The following is a 23,920-nucleotide window of genomic DNA, read 5'->3' as shown; positions in this document are numbered from 1 at the left end:
TCACAAACCCCTGAATCACAAAGGCCGTTTAACTAGAATATATAGGTCTTTTCAAATCACTAAAAAAAACTGTAGCGTAAAGAGCGAGGTATTGACTTGGAGGTGAACCCACTCATATACGTAATAATGTCTGTTCGTTTTAAATTCTAATGTTGCTTCTTACTTTCAGTTTAAAAAACTTGTTTTTTTATTTATTTAATTTCTGATCGTTTTTTAAATGATGCTGGGAAATCCGGTGCCCCCTTCATAGAAATGTCCCGTACCCCAAGGAAACATTCTCCACGAAAAGATTCTCCCGAGTAACCTCTTCCTTCAGCCCCCCCCCCACCAGAAAAAAATCCTTCCTGAAAATGTCTGTATAGTTCCCAATAACAAATACTATGTGTAAACGATGGGCAAAGTTCATAACTTGCAGCCCATCCCCTGGGACCTGTGGGGGATTAAGTCATCATAAAAGACATAATAGATTTTTACTATGCTGAACAAAATGGCTATCTTAAAATTTTGATCGGGTGACTTTGGGAAAAAAATGAGCGTGGGAGGGGGCCTAGTTGCCCGTCATTTTTTTGGTCACTTAAAAAGGGCACTAGAACTTTTAATTTCCATTCCAATGAGCCCTCCTGCGATATTCTAGGACCACTGGGTCAATACGATTACTCCTGGGGAAAAGAAAAAACAAAAAAATACAAATAAACACGCATCCGTGATCTTTCTTCTGGCAAAAAAGGGAAAATTCCACATTTTAGTAGATAGGACCTTCAAACCTCTACAGTAGAGTTCTCGTATACGCTGAATATCATGGTGTGATTTTCATTAAGGTTCTATAACTTTTAGGGGGTCTTTCCCCTTTGTTTGAAAATCAGCCAAATTTTTTTAGGCGCGTAACTTTTGATGAGTAAGATTAAACTTGATGAAACTTATATATTTGAAATCAGAATTAGAATCTGATTCTTTTGATTTATCTACTGGTATCAAAATTCCGTTTTTTAGAGTTTCGGTTACCATTGAGCCGGGTCGCTCCTTACTTACAGTTCGTTACCACGAACTGTTTGATTATCCAATGTTAATAAGTAAGTTAAGTTTAGTTAGTTTCATTGCGCTAAAGGCCCTAGGGTCATGGCAATACAAAACAAAAAGGAAAATTAACTTTTAAATAAATACAATTAAATAAACACGACATAAACATTGCATAACACAAACAAAGAGAAACAAAACACAACAATCTACTTCTGTGCTCCATTGCCGACCTGAGAAATCGTCCTAAATTTTAATATTTGCCAAACATTCATCCCCCTTACATTCACCAGCAATCTTTCTTCAAACTCACACTTTCCTCCCTAAATATGCAGAACAATCGTAGCTAACACATCATGCATGCAGACCCATTATACTAAACCTCCACGTACCCCTCCTAATGTGCAAATATATAGCCCAAATTTTATATTTCCCATCTATTCTGGCATTTGTCACTAGTCTTTGTGGCTGTGAAACTGGTTTTCTCTGGCCTAGCCGTAATTCTTGAGTGTGTTTCGTTTACACACTATATAAACGCTGTCTAAACACTATCCCAAAACAAACATCGAACATCAATACTGTTGTTTGATGTTTGTTGATTGTTGTTTGTTGGTTATGTTATGTGTTTTGTTCTTGTCTCAACCAGTAAACTATTCCCCCTTAATTCAATTATATATTTCAGTTCCTCTTTTTTATAATGTTTTTGTTTTTAAATCTACCAACCCTTTATATATTTTGTTTTTCGATCTTCCACCAATGTTAGGGGCTTTGGGCTATTTTGATGGTTACTATTGGCTGTGTTCGTCTTTTACCAGGGTGTAGCTATCGCTGCAACCACGATCTTGTATACGAAAACGCATTGTTTCGTACAAAAATATTTTATTTTAATGATGATTTTTTGTTAATTACAAAAGCAACTGTATGCAGCAATTTCCTTTAATATGAGCCCATAAACGGAAAGAAAAAAAAAGATACTTTCGATACAAAATATCGTGGTTTAGCCACTTTCCTTGTTTTCAAGCTAATGGACTTTCCTTGTTGTTCAAGCCAAGACTCTGTATATTTCCATAATAGGGTATTCGGAGAATGTGATTCTAATCGTGTGCGCGTTAATTCCAATGGTGATTCTAATGGAAAGTTATCAGGAATAAATTCTTAAAACGTGAAATAATATTGTTTATACTTTAGTTTGTATTCAGTTGTTGCATAAACACTAATTTTTGAGGAATAGGCGCTAACGACTTCTGTTTACCAATCTCCATTGAGTATAAAACTAAAACACGATGCAGTTAGAAGTGCCACTTAGGGGGGAAAGGGGGGGGGGGAATTTTTCCAAACATTTTCTTGCATGTGAGTAAAGAAAATAAAATCGTACTATAGTGACAAAAAGCCGATGCGACTGCAGTTTTGCAGATTTTGCTGCATTTTAACCAATATTTACCGAAACGTTGATCTTGATCGGTAAGGTTAATGTCCTAAAATAACTGTAAAATAAAAAGCTTGTAAGCGAAATTGGGTAAAACAAAGTTTTCCTCGGGGTAAAATTAATTGTTTTGGGTTTCTTCATAGATCTAATACCAGTTAAATACTTTTTGCTTAAGAAAACTATTCAGATTTTTCTTGGATTCCAATTAAAATATTGCATCATTTTCTTCCCTTCTCTACTTTAAAGAGACTAATAATAGCTGCATTAAATTATTTGGTCTCAGCAGGTTTTACTTGGATCATCTATTTTTCACTTATTCATATTACAAAACATAAATGCAAAAATGGTTGTAAAATTTTTAATATTTAAGTAGTGAAAAAGAAATTTGTGTACATTTTGATGAAATAAGCACTAAATTGTAACAATCACGACTTACCTTACTTCTTTAAGAAAAGCTGGAAAACTAACTGTTAACAATTATTCAAGAAGTTTAAAAAGATCAGATACAAATTATTTTGGCTAACGATAAGCAAACAATAACAAAAACCGGATATTTCTTCTACAAGAAAGTTGTTATATTAGCATGAAAACCAGCATCGTGCTCCCTTTTATAATTTTTTCTTTGTTTCTTTTTATTATTTGGTTTTCATTTTCTAAATTCATTGGGTTTCTTGGATTGAATTCATTGGGTTGAAATCAAGCTTACCCCAGAAACAAATGTATTCTGTGCTTCAGATTTTGCCACATCAATGGACATGACATCCGCACTGTGGCCATGAAAGCTTTGTAGAAGTTGTCCAGACTCAACATCCCATAGTGCACATGTCGAGTCTCCGCTTCCAGTCAGAATCTTAAAAAAAAAAATGGTAATCAGCAACGGGGCTTTTGAACCCAAAACGCACTGACTTTTTAACAAGAATTCCTTCTTTATGATTGAAGATTTGTCCAAGAAAGGCAATCTTCATTAATGATAATTAATTTTTTGTCGACCAGATAATAAAGTTGACCATAAGGTCAAATCCAGTTGACCAGATATTAAAAAAATCAATCAATTAAAACTTTTTGTTTACTGTGAGCAAGAAGGGTAGTATTTGTAGTTATAGCTCATTTAAGAATGAAGTCAATAGTAAATAGTTAATTATAATGAATGAATCTTGGCTTCTGTAACATATCATAAATTAAAAAAGATTCAAGTTTTTCAACATAAAGTAAAAGTCTTTAAGGGAGTCCTGAAATTTTGTCTGCGCTTATGCTGATGATTTCTGGTTAAAAAAAATAGTGCCTAAAGCGTAAAACGTGGAGTCTAAGTGTAAAAAAGTGTAAACAAAAGACAATAAAATGACTATAAAAATTTTTCAATGCAGCGGAAAACAGCACAGTTATACAATTTCTGACTTATTTACCGTTTACGCCGTAAAACGTCACATAAAAATGTAGCTTTGCGCTCACCAATGGCACAAGCCAAAGATTAAGCGGAGGATACAGAGGATTGTTTTAGGGACACACCACCCCTTCCTAGAAGCTTGTTAGTTGTTCTAATTACAAGGGTTGATGAGGGGAGGGATATGAATGGTGAAGCACAAGTTTTGTTTGCGTCCGTCTCCCAAACATTTAGACCATGTCCACCCATGTGAAGATTCATAAAGGGTGTTGTGATATTGTCAGAGTGAAATTTGTGGTTGTGATAGATAGTTATAAAATCTGAAGGTTTGAAAATTAACATCATTTTGAAAATTGGTGTTAAAAAGACGAATTGACTCATCTTCTTACTCGTTTTTCTAACAAGCGTAAAGATAGTTGTAAACTATGACTCTGGAACGTCCTTGGTATTAAAAGCTGAGGAAAATATGATAGATAGCCTGGGCCCAGCGACTTGTGTCAGGATAGTCTTAAACAGCCTGCTTGTTTGAACAGTTTTACTTCACATAATAAAGTGATCGAAAAAATGGATCCGGATACCTAGCCATATAAAGGTAAAAATAGGATAATGTGGATAAACCATGTTTCATAGATGAAGGGTGAAGACTAACTTCACCCTTCATAGAGGAAGGGTGGGAACTCAAGTTAGAATAGCAGAGCTTATAGTCGGGAAATTGGAGCTTATTCGTTTCGAGTTTTTTTTTTTTTTTAATAGTCTCGGGAGTAATATTATGAAGAAATGAGGAACAATGTTGTAAGCTAATTTGAAGCATATATGAACAAAATTTTCTTTCGTGTTGATAAGGGTCCGCTAGAGAAAAAACGAATTTTATTTTGTTGAAAAATTTTCAATAGTGTCCCAGGTCCTTTAGACACAAATTAAAGAGAAAACCAAATCAATTATGTGACAATGGAAATGACCATAAATACCACAACATTGTATCATTATTCGAAGATTGGAACTGGGTTTTCTTAAAACCTTACTGGACAGATGGTTACCGACGAGCCGCCCACTTTCAACCACCTTGTTTGACGTAAATCTTGGAGCCCCGCGTGTTCCAAACAGTTCTGCCACACGTGGGACAGTCCCTGCAAGATTGAAACAATATATGCAGTGCTTGGCCCAGTTCCGTCACGCTTGGCACAGGTCACACACGTTGGGCATGCACCAACTGGTGTACGTAAAATCTTAAATTTGGTGCTCCTTGATAGTGGCCGGGTTGCAACAATGTGGCTACATGATCAAAGTGACGACGGGAATGACTATAATTATCACAAAAATACCTGTTGATCCGAACTTGGGAATAGGCAGTGAGAAAGATAGGACGTATGAGTACCAACTGCTCGCCTTTTCGAAACTGGCTCCTCGTCAAAGCTTACTGGCCAAATGCTGACCTGGTTGTCAAGGCCACTATAAAATAAAAATTATACCTGGTGACATTTCAGATCTTTCCTAAGCTAATAGGTGACTGTAAATATCTTACGAAAAAATTGTGATAAAAGAAGGAAAAAAATATTGTAAACAAACAAACAACACTGGTAAGACAAGCCAATATTTCTCTAAATATAAAAATATATCCAGAGTTAGTGGTGCGTCCATAAGAGCAGTACGGCAGACCAAATACTGTATAACAAGTTGTCAAAACAGAATCATAAATAAACAGTACAAAAAAACAAAATAATGAGAATTTCAAGAAAGATTTCCTAAACTGCAAAATATGCATGGGCTATAATATATTAGGTGCAAGAGAATACATCCTCGTCAACAAAAGTCAATTCACAAGTAACTAAAGTAACTAAGTAAAGTAACTAAAATTCATTGCTAAAATTCATAACTAAAGTAACAAGTAACTAAAATTCATTGGCCTGGTTAATAAAAGGGATATACGTGCTACATCAAAAAATTTAGAAGAATTTTTTTTCCGTAATCTTCATAAAGCCTTCTAATATTCCCTGAAATGGAAAGGTACGTCTAATAAAAGTCTTAGCAAGGGGGAACTCAGGTGCGCTTATTGCAGTCAACGCGTGGTAATACTTCTCTTCTTTCTAATAGAGAAGGACTTTTTTGTCCAACCAGAGGATATATACGATCAGGATGGGCTACATGAAGATCTTGAGCTTCGATGGGTGATATTGTGAACCCTTTGGCATTTTATGAATATTTCTCTGGGGTTTTATTTATTTATAAATACATTGATCTGAAAGATTATGAATATCTCCAGATTTATGTGATGAAAATTGGAGAGGAGGGAACTTTTGAGCAAATGAATATATTGTAAAATTCTAGGAAATAAAAAAGAATCTGAAAAATACAAAATTAGTTGTGAAATTGGAAAAAATTAGGGTAAAATTACTAAAACTAAGGCTTTTACACATTCTTGGGTGAAAATTTTAAGTACTGTAATTTAAAAGGAAAATGATCTGACTTTTTTTGAGGGAAGATAAGGGAGGCCCACTTCATCTTGAAAATCTTTTACAAAAAGAACCTTTTTTCGACCCACCAAAGAATTTATCCGATTTTGTTCAAAAATAATATGTTGAGTGTTCACAATTTTGATATGGCAAGGAGATATGTTATAAAATACCAGAAAATAAAAAGAATCTGGAAAAACTCAGAGTCAGTACTGAAATTTGGAAAAGTTGCGGTAAAATCAATGAAAGGAATACTTTTACATACCGTTAATTTTAAAAAAAATCCGAAAAATAAGTTTTTTCAGAGAAAAGTAAAGGCTATTTTAAACTTAAGCTCAGCAGATACAAATGCCTTTTAAAATTCAAACTAAAAAATGACCAGAAATTACTATTAAAGAATAAATGAAACCCAAAACGAACAGAAATTAAATAAACAATCATAGCAAAAACATACAACAAGTAATAATATAATTGACTAAATAGATCTTAAAGCGAGTAATGCTTAGATTGAATATGAAAATCAAGCTTAAAACGAAAAAAAAAATTTCCTATTGAAGTATAAATGAAACTTAAAACGAACAGAAATGAAATAAAAATCAATGCAAACAAACATACAATAGATATTAATGTAAATTAATAAATAAACCTTAAAACGAGTGAAACCTAAATTGAATATGCAAATCAAGCTTGAAACGAACAAAAATTACCACAAACAAGAGTTTGGGTATGACCTCCTTCTCTCACTGTAAAAGTCAAAAACCTACTGCGTCATTGCCGCTTTACTGAAAACCAATTTTATGACAAGTATTTTCTTTTGTGCTTAATATTGAAAATAAATATTAAAATTATAATAACATTTTAAACTGATGGGCTTTCAGCAATTAACATCATTATACATCAAATATTCAGTTTAATTTATTAGCTCTTTTTAAAGTTGTTAAAGATGAATATAGTTTCCCTACAAACAAGTGTTTGGATACTGCCTCCTTTCCTAACTGTAAATAAAAACCAAAAGCCTATTGCGTTATTGCCGCTTATTATATTACAAATATTTTCTTTTCCAGTTCTTACAGCATTGAAAATAAAAATGCAATTACAGTGAAATAAATTCTTGAACTGATGGATCTTTCAGCAATTAATATGATTATACATCAAATATTCAATTTGATGTTGTTTATACTTTCCAAGACTGTTCAAGACGCATATAGTTTTCAGTAAAACCCCAATGATCTTTTGACCCTAAAAACTGAACTAGAACTTTCAATTTCCAATCAAATAAGCCATCTCTGAATTTTTTACGAGCATCCCTTGAATAAGAACCATATATTCCCCCAGGCCATAACTTACAACACCTGCCCTCGGGCCCTGGGGGGCTGTGTTGACCCCTGAGTTTTCGTTATATGGTATTTGAACTATTTAAAAAAAAAGTTATCTCAAAGTTCTTATCGGATGGGCTTGAGGGAAAAAGGGCGTGGAGGGGGGGGGGCTAGGTGCCCTCCAATCTCTTTTGACTCTTAAAAAGTGAACTAGAACTTTCAATTTCCAATCAAATTAGCCCTCTTTGAAGTTTATACGAGCATCTCTTCCATAAGACCCATATGTGCCCCCAGGGCACAACTTACAACGCCTGTCCCCGGGCCCTGGGGGGGGGGGGGGGTTGTGTCGACACCGGAATTTTTGTTATATGATATTTGAACTATTTTTAACAAAATAGCTATCTTTAAATTTTTGTTGGATACATTTGGGGAAAAAAGGTTTGGGGGGAGCTGGTTACCCTCCAATATCATTTGACGCTTAAAAAGTGAATTAGAACTTTCAATTTTCAATCAAATGAGACCTCTCTGAAGTTTATACGAGCATTCCTTCCATAAGAACCATATATGCCCCCAGGGCATAACTTATAACCCTTGCCCCTGAAGACTGGGGGTGCGAGTGTTCTGCTCAAACATATCATTTCCAGAACTTTCAACTATGTTGAACAAAATGGCTACATCAAAACCATGATTGGATGTGTTTGGGAAAATGGTGGGCGTGGAAGGGGTATCAGTTGCCTTAGAATCACTTTCAACTATTAAAAAGGGAATTAGACATTTAAATATCCAATCGAATGAGCCCTTTCTGAAGTTTCTACGACAACGATGTCTATACAAAACCTTATATGCCCCCAGGGCATAACTTACAACCCTTGCCCTGAGGGCTGTGGGGGAGTTGTCATCCTCAAAGACCTAATTTCTCGAACTTAAAACTACGTTTAATTAAATGGCTATCTCACAATGTTTATTTTATGTGTTTGGGGAAAAGGTGGGCTTGAGAGGGGGGTTAGTTGCCCTTCAATAACATTCGACTATTAAAACGCGCTCTAGCCCTTTGAATTTCCAATTGAATGAGTCTTTTTTGAAGTTTCTGCTACAAAGCTTTCTATAAAAACCTTAATTTTGACTGGATGAGTTTGGGGGAATGATGGGCGTGGGGGGGGGCTAGTTGCCCTCCCATCAATTTTGACTCTTAAAAAGGGCATTAGAACTCTTGATTTCTAATAGAATGAGCCCCCTTTGAAGGTTTTACCACGACCCCTTGCACATGAAGTGCCTCTGAAAAAAAAATAATAATAGATAAATACATAAATAATAATAAATCATTGGAGCCGTATGACCTTTACTATAGGCAACGCTATAGCGTTGCCTCTGATATCGGGTAAAAAGTAAGCCATTACTAAGTTAGAATGAGGATAATCATGCTTTTTCAGAAGGAGGGCGGGAATGGGGCTAATTATAATATATAAAATTGTCAAAATTTAGTAATTGGGAGGGGAGTAGCAGTAAGCCTGGGCGTCACATGGGGTTCCCAAGGACACAAAACTCAAAGGGAAATGAAAAAGATCTTCTGTCAAAACGTCTCTTCTTACACTTAAAGGTGTTTTCCCCTATTCATACATGGAGAAATTATGGTAATATGATATTAGTAGATTTAATTTTTAAAACAGAAAGCTGTCAAACTCAAATATGAGTGATGGACGAGCCTGGCTAGGAAGTTCTAGTCTACCTGGTTTAGCAACACAGTTGTCTTAAAAGCTAGATATAGGCTATGTGCAGGCGACTGGTAGAGTCCTATCAGTCCTGACCTCTTGGTCAAACAAATTTGTTGGGAAGTGGCCTCTTATGTAGCATTGTTTGGTATGAAGACACATTTTTTGTAAAATTCTATCGCGAAGGAACCCTTGTTGGGAGAATACAAAATTTCAGAAAAATTCATTGACATTCTCTTGCAGATCATTAATTATCTCTCTGAAAATCTGAGAACAAAATTCCACATCTCTTGTTAATTTTTTGAAAATAATTCTGCAAAAGTAAATTTTGAAAACCAAATACTAATTTTTTGGGCTGTGTTGGAATTTTTTTTTAAACCCGTTAAATATATATCTAGTAGCACTATGAAAATTATGCAAGACTACATGGAATTCCTTAAGCACGAAATTGTTTCGTTCACTTGGAAATAATTTCTAAAGTTGTTATGACGCATCAAATTTTAAGGTACTTTTTTCTATATAAGTGTTTTTTGTTTCATCGCGGATAGAAACATTTTGATCGTCTGAGATATAGAACTAATATTCGTGTTCCAGAAATGATATTCCTTCTGGGACCTTTTCTAAAAAAAAAAATCCGTACTCCCTGAATTTTTTCAAAGTAAAAGGTTCTAGTTTTGATGCTATACTTTCTAGAAATCAAGTAACTTTGAATACTGATAATATTTTCTATTATCTCTATGACAATCGAAGAATATATTTTGTTTCATATAAGTTTTTTAGGAAATAATACTGTAAATCCTCATTCGAAATAGTGGAGTTTCAATTCTCTTGATTTTTTTTACAATTTTCAATTGTAAATGTTTAGTATATTTTAGACATTTAAGCCAATGAAAGTAAGCAAGAAAACATGCACTTCTATATTCGAAAATGAACCGACACTAAAAAACAATTTCTAATTTTGTCATCATGCATCAATTTCCTTGATATTCTAGAGGTAACTCTTTTGTAAGACATAGTAGAATTTGAGTTCCAAAGCGGATCTTGCAAAGACTGGAGCTAACATTAGTTTTTCCGGAATAAGATTCATTTTGTGACTCTCATAATTTTTAAGTTTTTGTTTTAGATTTCTTTTCATTCTACTTGGTTCTTTTTTCAATTTGTAAAATGTACATTTTTCATTTGAAACTTAATTCCGAAACTATGAGTAACTGAAATAATTTTAAACAGTTAAAAGATACCACCGCTTTCGTTACTTTTGGTGGTCAATATTTAATTTCTCCATATAGGAAATATTTTTTTTTTCCTTGCATAATATTCGGACCTCTTGACTTGCTTCCTATCTGTATTTTGAACTTCAATTTAAAGATTGATGAAACTGAATTAGGATTAGTAAAATTATAATTTAGAGCGTACGCACTTCCCACACTATTTCTAGTGCTTCAGTGATGGGAACAGATTATGAAATACTAATAATTCCAACCTAATATGGAACTGCCAATTACTCAGAGTTAGTCCTCAAACTTTTCGTGTGGGGAACTTTACTTTTGTGCATAATAATTAGGGTCAAGCATGTCAAAAACGACCAATATACCACAAAATCCTCGAATCTTCACAAAAAGAAATTAAAAGATGGCTTTAACAGAATAGCTCAATCGGACAGACGATCGAATTTCATTTATAGCTTCAAGAAAAGACATTTTCAAGTACTTTACTAAACCCTTACAAATAATCAGAGCAAGCTCATATGAAGATGGGATTACAAATTATGGGATAAATTACAAAAGAGCAGGATTCACCCTTGCAAATACCCCCTTTTTTGCTCTCTTTACTCACTACTGAGGAAACTTGGGTCTTTGGCCCTCACAATAATCCCTGATTCTGAGGTCACTTTTCAGAAAATAATTGTTTAGTTTTATAGTACTTTTTTCATAAATTTAAGACAGTCTTGAAAACATCGTCACTTTCCCAGCTTTAATAATTTATTGGTATTGCTCAAACAAACCTACACTTAATTTTTTGTCTATATATTTGAAAAATAAGAAGTTAGCATAAGTATGATCTTAACCTAAGAAGTTATATCACAAAGCACTTGCATTTGAGAGCAACTGTTAATTTGTTTTAGTTTTATTCAACAATACAAGCGCTTCCAAGAAGAAGGGACATTAAAAGCAATTCTATAAAATAAAGAAACGGTGTCCACCTAGAAGGAATCATTTGTTCTTGCATTAAAAAATAAATTTCATTACATCCAGAGCCCACCGTCATTGATATTACCGAATTTCTGGTTTCTGTGGAAACTAGTTCTAATTGGCCAAATGTTTTTTCGTTTGGCCAATTAGTGATAGTAGTGTTACTCGTTAAATATAGTCTTTGGTTCAATCTATAAAATACGTCGCACCGTTATTCGTTAAATATAGTCTTTGGTGCATTTTGTAACTTTGGTCCAATTGAAAATCGCATTTAAGGGCCTTTTATCTTTCTTCTCTGAAGAGAAGTTAAGAGGATGTAAGAATCTCTTGAGTCCCTGAGTTCCCCAAGAGATGCTTGGCTTAATTGGAGTATTTAAATTAACTCACCCACAGGCAACGACATTCCCTGATGGTGCATATGCACAGGTCATTACCCAAGTCGTGGGCATTGTAACTGCATGCTCTTTGTTGGTCGTGAAAGAATCCCAGATTATAATTCTGCCATCCTAGAAAAGATGTCGATTGATCTGAATTACTTAGGGTTATTTTAGAATTGAATGCCTCAATTTTTCCCCTTTGTAACGGAATTTAAAAGGATCACTTATAAAAGATTGATCTTGAGCTTTGGGAACTACTTTTTTTACTTTTTACTCTTTCACTCTTTTTTACTCTTTTTTACTACTTTTTTACTTTTTTTATCTTTCAAGTTGCCCTCTCGAAATTAAACTCTATCTCGATTGTGTTTCAATTCATTCTTGTGTACTTTTTTCTTTCCTTGCTTCTTATGGTCGAGATATAGAATAGAAGGTATAGTAGAAATAGAAGAAAGATATAAAGGAAAAAGTAGAGAATTGCATAAAATCACTTTGTTGATTTTTCAAATTATAATTCTGCCATCCTAGAAAACGTGTCAATTTTTCCAAGAGAGTGGTGTACGAATAAAGTGTGGATGGGCTGACCACCCATGGTGCCATCCTTAATGACAAAGAATTTATCCAAAAACGCTGTGCTTCTTCTGTTTTTCATGTTTACTAGTCAGTTAGTTACCTTCACAAAACGTTGCTTTTGAGCTAGTTTCATTGCAGTCCCCTATTCGTTTTAACATGGATCGCAGCGATAACAGCTTTTAATTAGTTATTTCTTTTTAACACATCCCCTTTAACAAGTCATTAATCACTTTACCACATATAATAATCATAAACACTATAACATTGATATTATAATCATTTAATGGGAGAATTATGTTTTACAATATTGTGTTTGGTTTACACTTGATTACATATTTACATTAAAACTTTTACATACATATTCTTTAAATAAACCATTTATTTGTCCTTTTGCTTCTTTGGTTCCATACTGTAAACACTTCAAATGATTTTTTTTTATTCTATGTTTAACAGATAGGGTGAAAATCTTAAAAAGGGGGACAAGTTGAAACTCCACCCCGGGAGCAGAAGACCTTTCTACGCCACTGGTACCAGACAAGCCTAAAAGGCCTATATGACATCCCAGACTTCCCAAACAATTGCCAAAACAGTTTAGATTAGCATAGTTTGTTAAGGAATGTATATTTCACTATGAATAATTCTAATCTTATCTAGTTTACTCAGCTATTTCAAACAGTCCTTGGTAACGAACAGTAAGTAAGGAGCGACCCGGCTCAATAGTAATCGAAACTCTAAAAAACGGAATTTTGATACCAATAAGTACATCAAAAGATGCCTTTCGGCATAACATGACCCCCCATAGCCCAAGGGATAAGGTCTTTAAGTTATAAAATTTGCCCATTGTTAACGCATGGTATTTGTTATTGGGATGTATGCAAACGTTTTCGGGTGAGGGGGGCAAATTTTCTGCTGGGGGTTTTCCACGGGAAGATTTTCCATGGGGAGTGAAGTTATCAGGTGAAATTATACAAAGGGGGAATTCACCAGAATTCTTATACAAAATTCTTTTTATATATCATGCTTTCTCTTTTCCGTCTCAGTTTTACGTGCGGAGTGGTTAAGATTAATTGTCACGGGTAAGTTTTCACCGGGATTGAATTGTCTAGAGGGTATTTCCATGGGGAGGAGGTTTCTCCATGGAGGTGGGGCCAGATTTTCTGGCGTTATTTAAAAAACGATCAGAAATTAAATAAAAAGAACAATTTTTTTCAACCGAAAGTAAGGAGCAATATTAAAAATTGAAACAAGCACAAATTATTACGTGTGTGAGGGGTATTGCCCCCTCCTCAACACATCGCTCTTTACACTGAATTTGAATTTTATCCAATTTCTTTTAGAACGACTCCTGAACACACAAGGGTCGTTTAATTAGAACAATAATACACTTTTTAAAAAGTACTAAAAAGTTTTAGCGTAAAGAGTGAGGTGTTGAGGAGGGGGCAACCCCCTTTATATATGTAACGAATTCTGTTCGTTTTAAGTTTAAATGTTGCTCCTTACTTTCAGTTGGAAAAACTTGTTTTTTTTTATTTAATTCAAATTGAGGACCAGTTAGGGAATGTTTAGTTGCACTGATTTAGCCTACAACTATCCTGTTGATCATTATTCCCCTGCAAACCCTCTTTTTGACAACATTCTAGGAAATGGTTCTGACAATCATCTCAGAAGTCTGAAAATGCGCTGTTTAAGCGCATCAGCAGAGGACTCTTCTCACTATTTCAACGAGTGTTATTCCGAAATCAATTCCCCGATGGCGGAAAATTGCTCTGAAGAAAGATGTTTTCTTAGTTGAAGTGGATCAACACGAATTTAGAAAATCAAAGATACAAGATGAATTACGCTCTCTTATTCTCATGCGTAGAGGAATATGACTAACTGTAGTTTATCATTTGGTGGTATCGATATAAATAGCGACAAAGACCACACTGCTTTTCAATCATAAACAAACAAGTAGAATAAAAGTTCCCTATTGTTCTACTTGTTTGTTAATTGTTTATGGTGGTCTCAATAGGAAATCATCTCTGGGAAAATTCAAAAATTAAATATTATAGTTTGATACACTTCCTTGATTCTTATAACGTAAATTAAATAAAAAAAACAAGTTTTTTAAACTGAAAGTAAGGAGCGACATTAAAACTTAAAACGAACAGAAATCATTCCGTATATGGAAGGGGCTTTTCCCTCCTCAACGCCTCGCTCTTTACGCTAAAGTTTTTTTGTCTTAAAAAATAAAGTTTGGAGACAGAGTCAAACTTTAGCGTAAAGAGCGAGGCGTTGAGGAGGGAAAAGCCCCTTCCATATACGGAATAATTTCTGTTCGTTTTAAGTTTTAATATCGCTCCTTACTTTCAGTTTAAAAAACTTGTTTTTTTTATTTAATTTTTGAACGTTTTTGAATAAATGCAGGTTTTGATCTTGGCTCACCGTACATGAATAATTAAAACAAAATTTGCATATCAATTTAATTTTATTTGGTTAAATGGCTTTCTCGAAACTTGTTTAATTTTATGTACGAACGTTTTTATTAGTAATAAATATACGTAACTTACGAAATAACTTACGTAACGACCTTCTATATTCAAATATTTTTAATACGTATATTAGGGGGTTCGCCCCCTAATCAATACCTTGCTCTTTAAGCTAAAGTTCGAATTTTGTTCCAATTCTTTAAAAATGACCGCTTAATCAAAAAGGCCGTTAATTAGAATAAATAGCTCTTATGAAAGTACTAAAAAATCTTTGGCTTAAAGAACGAGGTATTGACTTGGGGGAGAACACCCTCATATACGTAATAATTTCTGTTCATTTTAAGTTCTAATGTTGATTCTTACTTTCAGTTGAAAAAACTTGTTTTTTTAAAATTTAATTTCTTATCGTGTTTTAAATAATGCTTGGAAATCCGGCGCCCCCTTCATAGAAATGTCCCTTACCCCAAAGAAACATCCTCCAAGGAAAGATTCTCCCGAGTAACCCCCTCTTTCAGCCCCCCCCCTACCAGAAAAAGTTCTTCCTGAAAATGTCTGTATACTTCCCAATAACCAATACAATATGTAAGCAATGGGCAAAGTTCATAACTTGCAGCCCTTCCCCTGGGAACTGTGGGGGATTAAGTCATCGTAAAAGACATATTTATTAGATTTTTGACTATGCTGAACAAAATGGTTATCTCAAAATTTTGATCGGGTGGCTTTGGGAAAAAATGAGCGTGGGAGGGGGCCTAGTTGCCCTCCATTTTTTTTGGTCACTTAAAAAGGGCACTAGAACTTTTAATTTCCGTTCCAATGAGCCCTCCGACAATGTTCTAGGACCACTGGGTCAATACGATCACCCCTTGGAAAAAGAGAAAAAAAAACATTTCATCTTGCAAATTTCATCTGGCATCTTTCTTCTGGCAAAAAATGCAAAATTCCACATTTTTGTAGATAGGAGCTTGAAACCTCTACAGTAGGGCTCTCTGATACACTGAATATGATGGTGTGATTTTCATTGAGTTTCTATATTTTGTAGGGGGTCTTTCCCCCTTTTCTCGAAAATCAGCCAAATTTTCTCAGGCGCGTAACTTTTAATGGGTAAAATTAAATTTGATGAAACTTGTATATTTGAAATCAGAATTAAAATCTGATTTTTTTTATGTATCTATTGGTATCAAAATTCCGTTTTTTAGAGTTTCGGTTACCATTGAGCCGGGTGGCTCCTTACTTACAGTTCGTTACCACGAACTGTTTGATTCAATAACAAATAAATTTTTATTCAAATGAAAGTAAAGAGCGGCAATAAAATTTAAACTGAGCAGAAATAATTCCGTATATAAGGGGGGCTGCCCCCTAATAAATACTCCGATCTTTATGCTAAAGTTTTATACAGCTTTAAAAATATATTAGTGTAGAGCTGGGCGTACGAGGAAGAAGAGCCCTCCCTTTTATAAGGCATAATTTCTGTGCACTAAAGCATATTATCTAAAAAACTTTTCGAATCCAAGCATAATTATCCAAAATAAACTGTCGTCTCCGAAAAAGAGAGGCACTTTCATCCCCTTGGTACTCTTTTTAGAGGTTAAATCAATAATCATCTGAAAAATCATTCAATTTAAAAGAAAATTGGGAAATTTCAGATTAAGTTGTGAGTGGTTTTGGGGCTCTTATGCATACGAATTTCATTGTGAAATTTCCATCAAGATCACAGCTTTCTTGTTTTTTTTGGGGGGGGGGGTGATACCCGTTTCTAATATTACACAAATTATTAATTTGCTAACTCATTTTGTTAGCAAATTTTAAAACTAATTTAAAAATTTAAAAGTCGTCTTGAAAACTAACTCATTTTGCATATTTAATATCAGCGGGAATAATAATTTTGCTATTCGATATATAGTAACCTTAACTTTGTCTCTTAGAGTTTTAGTTTCTATTGAGAAGTATCAATATTTACTTACAGTTTATTAAAACAAGCTGTTAGATCCAAGGCTCGTGTGAAGGAGGCTAGCATCAAAAAATCAAATTAGACATCAAAAACTAATTATAAGATCACCATGCTAATGCAATAGTAGAAAGGCCTCAGGAGGTCCGAACCCCACACCAAATATGGGCATAGAGTCATTAGGGAGAACACGATGTTAATGGGGTCAATGACCTCTTAGAAGGGCCTTATTGAGTCCGAACCCCACACCAAATAAGGGCATAGACTCCGAACCCCACACCAAATAAGGGCATAGAGTCATTAGGGAGAACACGTGGTTAATGGGGTCAATGACCTGTCAACAACAACAACATCGACCTTGACATTCGCTGAGAGCGTGCACTTACAACAACAACAACATTAACCTTGGAACACCTGTGCTGTCGACCTCAATTCACCTATCGTGAATCAATAATTCCCCTTAGGAACAAGAAATTAATTCCCCTTTCTTGACAGATCAATCAACCAATGACATCATCTGTCAGACTTTAAAAATTTTCACATAGAAACGATTCTCCAGGAATAGATCCTAGCCATTAATTTCTTTGCCTAGGAAACAACTCTTTTGGTCGAACTCCAAAGGATATTAATAGCCAATGGCCATGGAAACAATTATCCAAGAAACATCTTAGCGATGAATTATTTTAGCGCGGGAATCAGGTTTCTTATTAATTTGAAATGCATTAGCGCAGAGATGCCAAAAACAAAAGGAACACGCTAAATTACGTTTAGGGATTATTTGGGCGAAACTGTTTTAGACAGGCTATGGAACTATTTCGGCGAAACAGTTAGAGACATTTTAAAAGAAGATTTTAGGAAAGGTTTTAGAAGAGAATTTAATGGTGAAACTCTGTGGTCGTTATAATACACAAGTTCCATTTGAACAGTGTTGTGAGGTCCTCTAACCCAACCCCAAAGGGTTCCAATCCTCCTACCCCAACCCCGAAGGAAGCCCCCGGTCCTCAAAGGCCCCCCCGGCGCCCAAAGGGCCACCGGCGCCCCCAAAGGCCCATCCAGACCCCCAAAGGCCATCCCCGGGCCACCCAAAGGTCCATCGAGCTCCCAAAGAACCAAAGGGGTCCCAAAGGTCCTCCACCAGGACCCCAAGGCCCCCCAGGTCCCCCCCTGTCCCTCCTCAGACCCTCAACGGCCCTCCTCTGGGCTGCAACGGGCCTCCAGCTCCCAAAACACCGACCCTAGGCCCAAAAGGTCCCCCCCCCGGTCCACAAACCAGCACAAAAAAACATACATAATCGTCTGAAAAATTACATTCACACAAACACTTAGAAACACAAACACTAACACTAACTCACAAAATAAAAAAATTTAAAAAACACTATAATAGACACTCAAACAATTAAACAAAATCAAACAAAAAGACATTAACACATATTCTCACAAATACACACACACGCACAAAAACTTTCACACACCAAAACTTACTAAAACACACACACAAAAAAAAACTAACACAAAAACTCAACAACTTAAACACACAAACACACACACATACACACACACACATGAAAACATACTCACAAACAAAAAATAACACACACTCACCAAAATTAACTCAAACGCACAAAAACTTACACACACACACACACGAAAACTTACGCACACACACGAAAACATACACACACACACACCAAAACTTACAAGCACGAACAAAAGTACACACACACACACAAACACACACAAAAACTTACATATGCAAATGAAAACTTACATGCACACAAAAACTTATATGCACACAAAAACTTACACACACGCGCAAAAACTTACACACACACACAAAAACTTACACGCACGCACGAAAACTTACACACACACACGAAAACTTACACACACACACACCAAAACATACACCCACACGCCAAAACATAAACACACACACAAACAAAAACACACACACAGAAACATACAGAATAAATCAGTATCACCCTAAAAACCACAAACACCATATCTCACACCAAAACTATATCACCCACATACACAAAAACTCACAAACAAAAAACTCACACACACACACACTCAGACACACACACACGCCCACTCACACACGCAATCCCACTACCAACCCCCCTCACACACACAAACACACACGCACAAAAACAATAAACAAATAAAAAAAGAAAAATAACAAACAAAAAAAAACAAAAAAACAAAAACAAAATATAAAAATCAAAAACAACCAAAAGATCTCAAGAAAAAAAAAAAAAAAACACACAAACCACCTCCAAACACAACACAAAAAAAACTATCCCCACATCTAAAACACACACAAACTAAAAAACACACACAAAAACTTACCCACACACACAAAAGCTTAGACCAACAAAAACTAGAAACCACACACTCTAACTTAAACCACAACGAAAAAGAAAAAGATAACAAACACTACTACATTACAAAAAAAACTTAAACGCACACACAAACACAACTTAAACACACGCAATAACACTTACACACACACACTAAAACTTTCACACACACAAAAACTTACACACACACACACACACAAAAAAACTGACACAAGCACATCTATAGCGAAAACTCACAAAAGATAGAAAATAGACAAAATAGTCCTTTATTACCTACTCATACTTGCAATTAATGTATTTTAAATTAACATTTTAATAGATATAAAGGTTATATGAATTGTATATTAGCATTCATATTTCATAAACACACAAAAGTATGAAAAAATGCAAAATGATTATTTATTATATATGAAATATGGATATAAACGAAGAATTCATACACATTTTCAACTAATTAAGGGTAAGTGTTTTAAATATGACCCATTCTGTTGCGAAAACACAAAAAAGTTAGAAAAAATACAAAATATTCCTTTATTACCTCTGTAATACGGGTAAAAATAAAGAATTCATACACATTTTCAACTAGCTAAGGGTGTGTGTTTTAAATATGAGCCATTCTGTTGCGAAAACACAAATAAGTTAGAAAAAATACAAAATATTCCTTTATTACCTCTGCAAAATGGCTAAAAGTGAAAAATTCATACACATTTTCAACTAGATAAGGGTAAGTGTTTTAAATATGAACCATTCTGTTGCGAAATCACAAAAAAGTTAGAAAAAATGCAAAATGTTCCGTTATTACCTCTGCAATACGGATAAAAATGAAAAATTAATACACATTTTAAACTATCTAAAGGGTAAATATTTTCAATATAAATCTTTCTGTTGAATAAACACAGAAAAGTTAGAAGAAATGAAAAATGTAACTTAATTAAAAAAGAAATACGGCACTTAATGAAGAAGACAAACAACTTAAATTAAATATAAGGTTAAATGTTTTATATATGAGCCCTTTTATATCTAAAACACACAAAAGTTAGAAAAAATACAAAATATTTCTTTATTACCTACGCAATACAGCTAAAAATGAAGACTTCATACACATTTTAAACTAACTATGGGTAAGTATTTTAAATATGAGCCATTCTATTGCGAAAACACACAAAAGTTAGAAAAAATGCAAAATGCTCCTTGATTACCTCTGAAATACGTCTTAAACAGTAGTATACATACACATTTTCAAATAGATTTGGGATAATTAAATAAATCAGAGCCATACTGTTGATAAAACACACAAATGTTAGAAAAAATACTAAATATTCCTTTATTACCTCTACAAAACGGATAAAAATAAAGAATTCATACACATTTTCAACTAGCTAAGGGTGCGAAAACACACAAAAGTTAGAAAAAATAAAAAATCTAAATATAATACATCTGCAAAACGGCTAAAAATGAAGAATTCATAAACAATTTCAACAAGATAAGTGTGAGTGTTTTAAATTTGAGAAATTATGTTGCTAAAACACACAAAAGTTAGAAAAAATAAAGAATTAATGAACATTTTCACCTAGATACGGGTGAGTGTGATAAATATGAGCAATTCTATTGCGAAAACACAGAAAAGGTAGAAAAAATACAAAATATTCCTTGATTACCTCTGCACATCGTCTCAAAATTAATAATTCATACAACTGTTCAACTAGATCAGGGTTAGTGTTTTAAATATGAGCCATTCTGTTGCGAAAACACACAAAAGTTAAAAAAAATACACAATGTTTCTTTACTACCTCTGCAAAACGGCTAAAAATGAATAATTCATACACATTTTCAACTAGGTAAGGGTAAGTGTTCTAAATATGAGCCATTCTATTGCGAAAAGACACAAAAGTTAAAAAAAATACAAAATATTCCGTTATTACCTCTGCAAAATTGCTAAAAATGAAGAATTCATACACATTTTCAACTAGCTAAAGGGTAAATGTTTTATATATGATCCATTCTATTGCGTAAACACAGAAAAGTTAGAAAAAATGAAAAATTTTCCTTTATTACCTCTGCAAAAAGGCTAAAAATGAATAAGACAAACAAATATTAAAATAGCTAATAGTAAGTTTATTAAATATGAGCCATTCTGTTGCGAAAACACAGAAAAGTTAGAAAAAATACAAACTATTCCTTTAGTAACTCTTCAAAACCGCTATATCTTAAGTAGTCATACAACTTCTAATCTAGCGAAGGGTAAATGTTTTAACTATGCACCATTCTATTGCGAAAACACACAAAAGTTAGAAAAAATACAAAATATTTCTTTATTACCTCTGCAATATGGGTAAAAATGAAGAATTAATACACATTTTCAACTAGCTAAGGGTAAGTGTGTTAAATATTAGACATTCCGTTGCCAAAACGCACAAAATTTATAAAAAATACAAACTCGTACTTTATTACCTATTCATAACTGATAAATATGAAGAATTCATACACATTTTCAACTAGCTAAGGGTAAGTGTTTTAAATATGAGCCATTCTTTTGCGAAAACACACAAAAGTTAGAAAAAATACAAAATATTCCTTTATTACCTCTGCAAAACGGCTAAAAATGAAGAATTCATACACATTTTCAACTAGCTAAGGGTAAGTGTTTTAAATATGAGCCAACCTATTGCTAACACACACAACACATAGAAAAAATACAAAATATACAATTAAGACATATGAAATAAGGCAAAAACAGACTACTAAAAACACATATAAATCAAGATAAGGTTACAATAGTTAAATATTAACAATGATAATGCGTAAACACACAAAATTTATAAAAAATGCAAAATGTTCCTTTATTACCTCTGCAAAACGCCTAAAAATGAAGAAATCATACACAATATCAACAACCAAAGGGTAAGTGTTATAAATATGAGCAATTCTGTTGCTAAAAAAAAAAAAAGTAACAAAAATTACAAATGTTCCTTTATTACCTCTGCAAAACGGCTAAAAATGAAGAATTCATACACATTTTCAACTAGCTAAGGGTAAGTGTTTTAAATATGAGCCATTCTGTTGCGAAATAACAACTCAGATAGAAAAAAAAAAACATAGTCAATTATATAATAAGAAACTATGAACAAAAAGACGAATAAAATAAAAATATCAACAAGCTAAGGGTGATTGTTATAATTATGAGCCATTATGTAGCGAAAACACACAAAAGTTAGAAAAAATACAAAATGTTCCTTTATTACCTCTGCAAAACGGCTGAAAATGAAGAATTCATACACAATTTCAACTAGCTAAGTGTTAGTGTTTTAAATATGAGCCATTCTGTTGCGAAAACACACAAAAGTTAGAAAAAATACAAAATATTCCTTTATTACCTCTGCAAAAATGCTAAAAATGAAGAATTCATACACATTTTCAACTAGCTAAGGGTAAGTGTTTTAAATATGAGCCATTCTGTTGCGAAAACACACAAAAGTTAGAAAAAATACAAAATATTCCTTTATTACCTCTGCAAAACGGGTAAAACTGAAGAATTCATACACAATTTCAACTAGCTCAGGGATAGATTTTTAAATATGAGCCATTCTGTTGCTAAAACACACAAAAGTTATACAAAATACAAACTCTACCTTTAGATCCTATTAAATAAGTACTAACAATAAGAAAATATACTCAATATATACTATCTATGTTTAAGTTATTTATATATTAGACATTCTATTGAGAAAACAAACAAAAGTTATAAAAAATTCAACATGTTCCTTTATTACCTATTCAATAATTCTAACATTTAATTTGTCATAATCATTTTAATATATATAAGGTTATGTTTTTTAAATATGATCCATTATATTGCTAAAACACACAAAAGTTTGAAAAAATGCAAAATGTTCATATATTAACTCTTAAATACTGCTAAAAATGAATAAATCATACACATTTTAAACTAGCTAATTGTACATGTTTTAAATATGAGCCATTCTGTTGCGAAAACACACAAAAGTTAAAAAAAATGCAAAATGTTCCTTTATTACCTCTGCAATACGGCTAAAAATGAAGAATTAATACACATTTTCAAATATCTAAAGGGTAAATGTTTTATATATTAGACATTATAATGCGAAAACAAACAAAAGTTAGAAAAAATACAAACTAGTCCTTTATCACCTCTGAAAAACGGCTAAAAATGAATAATTCATATAAATATTCAACTAGCTAAGGGTAAGTGTTTTAAATATGAGCCATTCTCTTGCGAAAACACACAAAAGTTAGAAAAAATACAAAATATTGATTTATGACCTCTACACTACGGCTAAAAATTAAGAATTCATACACATTTTCATCTAGCTAAGGGTAAGTGTTTTAAATATGAGCCATTCTGTTGCGAAAACACACAAAAGTTAGAGAAAATACAAAATGTTCCTTTATTACCTCTGCAAAACGGCTAAAAATGAAGAATTCATACACATTTTCAACTAGCTACGGGTAAGTGTTTTAAATATGAGCCATTCTGTTGCGAAAACACACAAAAGTTAGAAAAAATACAAAATAATTCTTTATTACCTCTGCAAAACGGCTAAAAATGAAGAATTCATACACATTTTCAACTAGCTAAGGGTAAGTGTTTTAAATATGAGTCATTCTGTTGCAAAAACACATAAAAGTTAGAAAAAATACAAAATATTACTTTATTACCTCTGCAAAACGGCTAA

The 23,920-nt window shown here is 33.5% G+C and overlaps 2 protein-coding genes across 2 annotated transcripts in view; one reads left to right on the top strand and one right to left on the bottom strand.

Moving 5' to 3' along the window:
- Positions 1 to 11,991, bottom strand: part of LOC148948942 (guanine nucleotide-binding protein subunit beta-5-like) — a 31,929-nt gene extending 19,938 nt beyond the window's left edge. The window contains exons 1-3 of the mRNA XM_089094535.1: positions 11,873 to 11,991; positions 5,144 to 5,270; positions 3,147 to 3,290 (exon numbers count right to left, since the gene is read on the bottom strand). Of these exons, the coding sequence (XP_088950661.1) occupies positions 3,147 to 3,290; positions 5,144 to 5,270; positions 11,873 to 11,934 (333 nt within the window). The 5' untranslated portion in view covers positions 11,935 to 11,991. The remainder of the gene's footprint in view (positions 1 to 3,146; positions 3,291 to 5,143; positions 5,271 to 11,872) is intronic.
- LOC148948940 (guanine nucleotide-binding protein subunit beta-5-like) overlaps positions 1 to 23,920 on the top strand; it is a 230,864-nt gene that overhangs the window by 88,003 nt on the left and 118,941 nt on the right. The gene's annotated exons all lie outside the window — the stretch shown is intronic.

The sequence above is a fragment of the Artemia sp. Qi Xiang Cuo genome, chromosome 9 (assembly GCF_049724085.1).
Source record: "Artemia sp. Qi Xiang Cuo chromosome 9, ASM4972408v1, whole genome shotgun sequence".
Lineage (NCBI taxonomy): Eukaryota > Metazoa > Arthropoda > Branchiopoda > Anostraca > Artemiidae > Artemia > Artemia sp. Qi Xiang Cuo.
The sequence above is the reverse complement of the archived record's forward strand: the minus strand, read 5'-3'. Positions and strand labels throughout refer to the sequence as shown.